Source organism: Aspergillus uvarum, assembly GCF_003184745.1.
Source record: "Aspergillus uvarum CBS 121591 unplaced genomic scaffold BO82scaffold_15, whole genome shotgun sequence".
NCBI classification, from domain to species: Eukaryota; Fungi; Ascomycota; class Eurotiomycetes; order Eurotiales; family Aspergillaceae; genus Aspergillus; species Aspergillus uvarum.
The window spans coordinates 433,683-441,684 of NW_020291312.1; the positions used below are offsets into that span (position 1 = coordinate 433,683).

The following is an 8,002-nucleotide window of genomic DNA, read 5'->3' on the forward strand; positions in this document are numbered from 1 at the left end:
CATTTCTTTTGACGGCAATTCTGGCATGATAGCCGGGGCTGTGGAGTCAATCGCTGCACCATAGTATGGGGCACAGCATCATGTTTTCGTTTATTGGTAGACATCCTGTGATTGGTCCGGTTGCCGTGATATACGTATCAAGTATAGCGTGTCCCTGCCAGGGAATCGGAGACTGGACTGGAACTGGAAGCATTGCGATAAGGATCAAGACTCAGTAGATGGAGAGTGGAGAGGGACGAGAGAGCTGTCCCAATACGGCTGGCGGCTCCGCAACCCGCGGGCGGTTCCTCTACCTTGCCGAATACGGGAAAGCCCCCCGCGGAGCAGTTTGTGCGAGTATGAAGAATGAAACTGCCTGCTCTTTGGCCAGGCCTACCTTACCTTAAGTTCTCTATGGTCCAATAGTTATCTGGATGCTAGCTAGGCATTTCCTCGGCATGATTCATCGATTAGAGTGAGCAGAATGAGAAGAGCCCTGTAGGAAGGTATTACCAGAATGAGTGGCTTTGATATACAATGAAAAACGGTATGCTAGAAGTTCTCAATTATTCCTGGTGTCTTTTAGTGAAAAACAGTTACTTGAGAGTTAAGATATGAATCTAATAAGACGCAGTGGCGATAATTGCTAAGAAAGGCTAAGAAATGGTAGGGACTCCCCCGGAGAACCCTTGACGGGACTAACTTAGCGGAGGGGGTGACTAAGCAGGCGGGAAGAGAGGCGGATTTCGCCCGGGGAGAGCGACTTTCACCTCAACCACATCCCTCTGGCACATTGACCATTCTTGTCACCGCCTGGCCCTTGACTCAAGCTCCTCCTCCATCTTTGCTTTTCTACCGCTCTACTGGTTCTGACAAGGCAAACGGTACTCTCACAAGATAGAACCACCCCGGCGAGGACGTGTTACTGTAGCGGGCGTTGGAGTTTCGACTGTCGCATGAGCCCTTGGCAAACAACCAACGACGCCTGCGACTGCGACGCTTCACCTCAGATAAGCCGGCTCTCTCACCCACGCCTTACTGTCGGGATATTCTAGAGTCCCACTCTCTCGTGTTCCACCGTCCTTTAGCAACTCTTCATTCTCTTCCTACTCTTCTCCGTTTTACCTAAAACCAGACAAAGATCCTCTGCGAGGTCCTGCCCCGGCGACCATGTCAAACCAGCAGGTGGTGAGTATTTGTCCGATCTACCCCTACCTGGCTTGTGAGCTTTGTCGAGTATGGTGGCTATGCTTGCATGCCCTTGAATAGTCTCACAGCCTCACCACTTTCACAATGATATCTTCCTTTCCTTTTAAGATCGTTGGCTGATACCTGCCAACAGGGCACGGTGTTCGATCGTGTCATCCAGGAGGTTTGCGATGGCTCTCAGGTGGACTTTGAAGAAAGTGGAGTGGATCAACAGACGCTTCTAGATCTGCGCAAAGTGAGTGATAAATCCAGTTTATGAATTCTCCTTCGATGAAAAGCACAGAAAATGGGGATGGCATGCTCAGTGGAAGAAGGGGAAGGGGGTGTGTGATGAGGTTCCCAAGCGGGGCCCGAGAGGAGGTGCGGGAAAGGGCAGTGGATGCGCGGCTGGGGGGAACTGCTGGCTTTTGAGTCTCTTTTTATACCGCGCCGCTTTTACCCGCCCGTCGCCCTAGTTTGCCAAGCCCACCTTCTACTTCCTCGACTCCCTCCTCATTCCTGCCCTCTGACCCTCTTTACCCCGAATTTCCCCTCACCATACTTCTTTGATTCTCACGGCGCTGTCCTTGCTGGGAGTGCATCTCACTCAATACTACCGTCATCAACTCTGCATCATATTTATTTTCGCAATCCACTGACTTTCCCTATCGCAGAGCTGGCAGAAGAAACTATCTTCGTTGGGCGTCGCTCATTTCCCTTGGGATCCCCCACCACCGCAACAAGCCCCTCCTAGCCAAAACCAGCAACAAATACTCCCTCCCACTGCCACCGTCCCCTCCAACGCTCCTCGTCCTGCTCCGTCTCCTCATCCACCGCAGCAACATGTTCCTCCTCCGCAACCATCCATTCCTCAGCCCATGCCCACCACGGCTCCCCCCATGCACGCTCCGGCCCCAGTAGGTGCCCCGCCTCGCCCCATGGGCCACCTTCCACCCATTAAGACGGAGCCTGGGCTCAACAATCAGCCGGGGATGATGCCCGTGAACAACAACGGCAACATGATGATGCCACCCAGTGGCTCAACCCCCCAGTCTGCTCAACAACGGGCCGCCGACATGCTCCGTCAGCGCTATGGAGATGCAGCCGCCACTTCGGTCAGTCAGCTGCAAGCTCAGTCGCAGGCAGCGATGGGCATGCCAGGCCAGCCACGCCCACCAAACATGCAGCATTTGCCGAATGGTCAGGCGCCTCAGATCAAACAGGAGCCTGGCTACCCTCCTGCCCCCCGTCCTTCCTTGGGGAACGCTCAAACCGATGGTGCTGGAGATGCACTCCTGGAATGGAAGGCAGAGGTCGCTCGACGGCGTGAAGCCGCGCAACGCCAAAACGGAGAGGGCGATCGTCTCTTGCGAGAGCACCTGAAACAGCGCATGCTCCAGTTTGAGGGTGGAGGCCTTATGCTACCTTTGGAAGAGCGACAAACTCCTTCGGCACGTGGCCTTTCGCTCAACCCAGCAGATGGAACAGGAGCGCAACCTTCGGCTGTTCCCAAAGCCCAGTTCGATGGTCCAGGTGGTGATGATGAAAGAGACGAAGATGACGAAGATGCCATCAATTCGGATCTCGATGACCCGGATGATCTCATTGCTGACGAGCACGACGGCGACGAGTCCATGGGTCAAGTCATGCTTTGCACCTACGACAAGGTACAAAGGGTGAAGAACAAGTGGAAGTGTACGCTAAAGGACGGTATCCTGACCACTGGAGGCAAAGAGTGAGTAATCGGTCTCATTTCGAGGGTTGATCTCGGCTAACTAGTTCTAGATATGTCTTCCACAAAGGCCAGGGCGAATTCGAATGGTAGGCCCAATTTACGAATCAGATCGCCAAGCTCAAGAACATGTCCTGCTCATGCGTCTCCTGTTTCTTTTTTTCCTAATTCCCCGGTGCTTTGCCTATTTCTCCAGCCATCTTTGATGTAGAAAACCAGTTATGACACCAATTTATGATGAAGAATCAGCCCATTCCACACGTTCGGGAAGTTGGTCAGTCCAAAGTGATCTTCCCCATGACGTACGTAACTATCTTACTACATACTATCCTACTGCTGAGAAAGATGGATGGATCCCCTCAATCTCAGGTGTCAAGTTTTCCAATTCTTTCTTTCCTTCGTTCCACTTTGGATGTATCGTGGCGCTTGTTCATGTGGACGGCAGTCTCTCTTCTGCTCTTTTCGTTTCACTGTTTTCCCCTTGCTTGCAGTGCTTTCATGCTTGTTCCTCATCGAGATCATGTACTAGATTACCTCAACACGAATGAATATGATGTTCCCATCTCGTCGTATGTGTATCTACTTCAGTAATTTGCTGAGCATCGGTGCCCCAACGTAGTAACCCCACCAAAAATCTAAGTATTCAAGGGCAGGCCACGAATGCGTGCATTCCCCCCCCCCAAAAAGTGACCACGGCTAGCGTCTATCCAACTCTTTGTGTATAGGTGTATAGGTCCCTCGGATGTACAGTACAGCCCTCAGCCTCGTAAGCTACATGTAGTTTACAAGGTGACAGACAAACTCAAGTATTCTTCTCCTCATGCCCCTCCCCCCATCTTGTCTTTTGGGTGGCAATGATGGTATTAATGGCAACTAGGTAGTTGGTGAAGGCTAAGACTGCTGACCGCTGACTGCTGACTCGCGACTCAAGTGGCTCGGAAACCCTAACAATATGCTGGTCTTGCGAAAGCAGCAGGAGACTGCACAGCCCTTAGTAAGGAGGCAGTTGTAGCAAGCATTTCATGAATGTGGCTATCGAATAGTTCTGAGTGGTTCGGGGGAGGGCCGGAGGGTAGGGGATAGCGTCCACGAATTCGCCTGGGTTCGTTTCGCCCTTGCCTTTCCTTCTGGGATTTCTCCATGATGTAACGATGAAATGAATCTTTACAGTTTGGATAAGAAAGAAATAAAGGACGTATAAGAAAAAAGAATAGACCTCTTGATACAGACTCGGTCAACGAACTCCTGCTACAGCTACTTTAACTTCATCCCTCCTACTCGGCTGTTACTTCTCTTCTCCAGAACGAGAAGTCCAGTCTTTGGTATCATCTTTCCACTTGATTGAGGATAGAAGACGGAAAATGTTTATATAAGATTGGAATTTTGTCTTGCCGGTTCTTTCTCATTTAAAGTATAACCCAGAAGAATGGACCGCATGACGATATAAGCAACAAGGGGAATGTAGCGTGGATCTGAATGAAAAAGGAAGAAAGCAAAAAAGAAAAGAGGAGATAAACAAAAAGCAACGACAGTTCTGCATGTTTTTCTTTTGGACCCCAAACACACACAAAAAAACACACCCATTGGAAATAAGCAACACAAACTCCAAACAGCAAGACATTGAAGACCGAGAAGGAAAACATTTCATACAAACCGGCCGACAAGAGTCATTGGGATAAGAGGGGGGGGAGACATAATTCTTTCCAGGAATGTCTTTCAAAAGGAAGGGAAATTTTTGGAAACTGATCTAAGACTAGACCAAAGCACGGTCGTCTCCCAAACCGCGACTGGCTTATTGACAGACGTGAGACGTTTCATACCATTAACTCCAAGCCACCATACCGGTCATTAAATCGTACTTTCCGCGCGCGACGACGGCCAAAAAACAAAATTCGTCGAGTCGAAATTAATGGGGGAATAATGAGATTGTAAAAGAGAACACGTCGCTATCTTCGTATTGCTTTTTTGCTTTTTGGTTGTTGAGCGGGACTGAAGGCAGCGCAGCTATGGTCTTAGAGCAAACCCTCCTCACCGATGCCAGGTAGGCCAGCCCCAGCAACGTTGATGTTTTGCCCCTGCATAACACCCCCGCCAAACGCCAAATTACGACCTGCAGCAAGCTGGAAGTCAGGGTTGCATGGCGGGGAATGTGATTTGTGATACTTCAAGCCATTAAGGTTCTTGTAGCGCTTGCCACAAACCTCACAGCGATAGGGCTTCTCTTTCTCCATGCCAAGAGTACCGGGGTAAGGGGTCGAGGTCTCGGGATTGACGATTGAGAAGGTGCCGTCCGCGTTATCATGTAGCTGCTGATTGTTGTGGCCGTGCTGAGGAAAGTCAAGTTAGCCTGAGCCTAAGAAGAATGAGGACAGATAAGATAAGACATACTGCTTTGTGGTATTTCAGGCCGTTCTGGTTCTTGTATGCCTTCTCACAGCCAATAACAGGACACCGGAAAGGCTTGGGCTCCTCATTAGGCAGAAGAGCGGTGGTATCAGGCACACCTGCCAGCAGTTGCTGCTCACGTATCCGCCGAGCAATCTCGCTATTCGGACCGTACTGAGCACCGCTGAGCTTAAAGTGAGCATTAGGAGTGTTGAGACCACCCGTAGGGCTAAATAACCGCTTAGCCGGCTCGTCAATGCACAGATCGACCATGTCACTGTTACCAGTGAACCGACCAAATTGCGGTTGACCTTGCATCATAGCGTTCTGCATATTCAAATCGCCAAAACCACCAACCATACTCTCGTCGAGTTCAGCCGGCGTGCCGGGGGCGGAAGAATCGGGGGTTGTTCGGAACTGCGAGTTCTGAAGCGGGTTTGCCATCAGAGTAGGTGTATTGACAGACGAAACGGTAGGGTTGTTCTGCAGCGAAAGGGGCCGTCCGGAAGCGACAGGCGTTCCAGGCTGTGAGCCCTTGAAGCCCTGGTGACCGGGAAGCATAGATAGGTTCAGATGCGGTACTCTTTGGGTGCCGTTTCCGAATCCTCCTTGACCTCCATCGCGCACCTGAGGGGAGAACAGTTGTGAGGCGGCATCACTTCCGTCGCCGATTGTATCGTCCAACTCCATATCATCGATTGTGTCCAGATCGGAATGCTGCGGAATTTGTGGCGTTTGGTTCAACTTTCGCTGCATGTCCATGGTTCGATCCGGTTGTAACCCGCGAACTTGGTTGGGAATCTGTTGGTTCTGCTGTTGCGCCATAACGGCCGCAGCCATAGCTGCTCTACCATCACCTTGACTGGGGCGATGGCCTTGGTGGGGTGATTTGGTGGCGTGGGCTTCTTCATAATGCTGTAAGAGATCGTGGAGTGTCGGGAGTGTCACCCCGCAGCAGGAGAAATCGCGCATAAAGTTCGCTTCCAATTTCGGCAAGTATGAAGAAGAATGGAACGAGGGCGACTGAAAAGTGAACGGTGACGTGCCGGTCATAATAATACTAGGCCATCGAGCGTCAGCATCACGGTCATCAGAAGTTGCATGTTGAGCCCGAATTTTACCCGGTGTTCGGGCGCAAGCAAGAAGATACATGATATCAGCCCGATTTGGGGGGGGTTACAAAAAAAAGTGGCACGCACTCATCACGAATCCAGCTTCCAACAGACACTCCACCCCAGCTCATTCCACCGACTAAGCTTCCTGCTAATGACTCCCGCCGGGGGTTATCACGGTTAGATCCAGACATTGAGATCGGTTTCGTTCCGTTGCCCCATTGTGCGGTAGCTGCTCCGATCGAGTCCTTGCGAGGAGGAGGGGCCTTGAAGACGCTGAGTCCGACGCCATTCGCATGAGAGAAGCTAGGTGTTCGCTCTGCATTGTTCGCTCGTTGCAAAGCCGAGGTGAGGTTCGAAGCCTGCTGTCCCGGAGGGGAGACAGAGCTCTGGCGGGTGGCGATGTCGATGGGAGCGGCACCGGTCATGGTGGTGGTGGTGGATGTGGTCGGAGGAGGTGAGGAAGGGAAAAGAGGAAAGTCGAGGTCTTGGTGGAAAGGAGGGTGCAATTTTCGAGCGTCAAAATACGGTGAATGAACGTCGCTGAAGTCGAAGTCGAGGGAGTCTTCAGCCCACGGCAGATCCGAGACCTTTTCCTTATCCGGCCTGCGCAGCGATGGGCCAAACCCGAGGGGAGTGGTGACCGGGGTGGATTCCCGAGTAGAGGCGCGATCGTGATCCCCAACAACGGAGGGAGAGTAATGAAGAGAAGGAAGAGGACTATGCGTCGCTTCGGACGAACCGAGCATGAAGAAGAATCAGAAGATGATGGAAGGAGGATGATGGTTTAGACTAGGAACTAGAGAGACGGTTTTGGGCGGGTTCACAGAAAGAGACCAAGACAAGAAGAGCAGCGGTTTCCACTCTTTCCCCCTCGGATGTTGTCCCGCTTTGGCTGCGGAAACAGTGACGGATTCGGGAAAGGTGGCGGGACGTAACAATCACTCGGCAGTAAGTAATTATGGCAGTGGAGTGGAGTATAGATTGTCCGCCGTTCAGGGCAAAGCAAGCACGATAGTAGAAGTAAAAAGAATGAAGCTGGGGAGGGAGAAAGGGAGATAGACACCAAGTGGATAGTAAGAAACACAATATGCACACCAGAAACCGAAGGGAAGAGAGGGGGGAGGAAGAGAGAGAGAGAGAGAGAGAGAGAGAGAGAGAGAGAGAGAGAGAGAGAGAGAGAGAGAGAGAGAGAGAGAGAGAGAGAGAGAGAGAGAGAGAAAGAGACAGCGAGAGACAGTAGGTAAAAAGAAAGATGAGACAGTAAGGTGAATCAACTGCAGGCCAAGGAGTTTGGCAACTGGCGGCCAAAGGGGTGGGAAGTTGTTTCCAGTGGTAAGATACATACATTACATGTGAAATACCGCATACCGTAACCGTGACTCGACCTCTCGGGATGATTCACACACTCATACACTCATAGATGACTAACTTCATTTGCCTCCGATCCGCCCAACAGCCATCAGTCATCAGTCAGCCCTTCCCATAATCTACTTGCAGTTGCTGAACCCATTTCTTTCCCCGCCGGTCCGCCCATGAAACACTCTCTCACTTGAAACTGGAAGACTGACAGGGCAGGAGCATTAGTCAGGGAACCCGCCCGCTG

General features: G+C 51.4%; 2 protein-coding genes across 2 annotated transcripts; one reads left to right on the forward strand and one right to left on the reverse strand.

The window, feature by feature from the left end:
* Window positions 1–765: 765 nt before the first annotated feature.
* BO82DRAFT_352763 (transcription initiation factor IIA large subunit) lies at window positions 766–3,467 on the forward strand. Its single transcript, XM_025634783.1, has 4 exons — window positions 766–1,167; window positions 1,322–1,423; window positions 1,842–2,902; window positions 2,953–3,467. The coding sequence occupies exons 1-4, from the start codon at window positions 1,150–1,152 to the stop codon at window positions 2,990–2,992; spliced, it is 1,221 nt and encodes a 406-aa protein (XP_025493907.1). The 5' UTR covers window positions 766–1,149; the 3' UTR covers window positions 2,993–3,467.
* A 1,262-nt stretch (window positions 3,468–4,729) lies between these two features.
* Window positions 4,730–7,315, reverse strand: BO82DRAFT_39098 (zinc-coordinating transcription factor SFP1). Its single transcript, XM_025638543.1, has 3 exons — window positions 6,484–7,315; window positions 5,288–6,344; window positions 4,730–5,226 (listed from the first exon to the last, which is right to left on the reverse strand). The coding sequence occupies exons 1-3, from the start codon at window positions 7,143–7,145 to the stop codon at window positions 4,912–4,914; spliced, it is 2,034 nt and encodes a 677-aa protein (XP_025493908.1). The 5' UTR covers window positions 7,146–7,315; the 3' UTR covers window positions 4,730–4,911.
* Between the last annotated feature and the right edge of the window lie 687 nt (window positions 7,316–8,002).

Excerpts from the sequence above, each read along its gene's own strand:
- BO82DRAFT_352763 (XM_025634783.1), top strand. Across the intron at positions 1,424-1,841 it reads CGCTTCTAGATCTGCGCAAA|AGCTGGCAGAAGAAACTATC; the intron begins GTGAGTGATAAA and ends TCCCTATCGCAG. Across the intron at positions 2,903-2,952 it reads CTGACCACTGGAGGCAAAGA|ATATGTCTTCCACAAAGGCC; the intron begins GTGAGTAATCGG and ends AACTAGTTCTAG.
- BO82DRAFT_39098 (XM_025638543.1), bottom strand. The coding sequence starts at position 7,145 with ATGCTCGGTTCGTCCGAAGCGACGCATAGTCCTCTTCCTTCTCTTCAT. Across the intron at positions 6,345-6,483 it reads GGAAGCTGGATTCGTGATGA|TATTATTATGACCGGCACGT; the intron begins GTGCGTGCCACT and ends TCGATGGCCTAG. Across the intron at positions 5,227-5,287 it reads GCCTGAAATACCACAAAGCA|CACGGCCACAACAATCAGCA; the intron begins GTATGTCTTATC and ends GACTTTCCTCAG.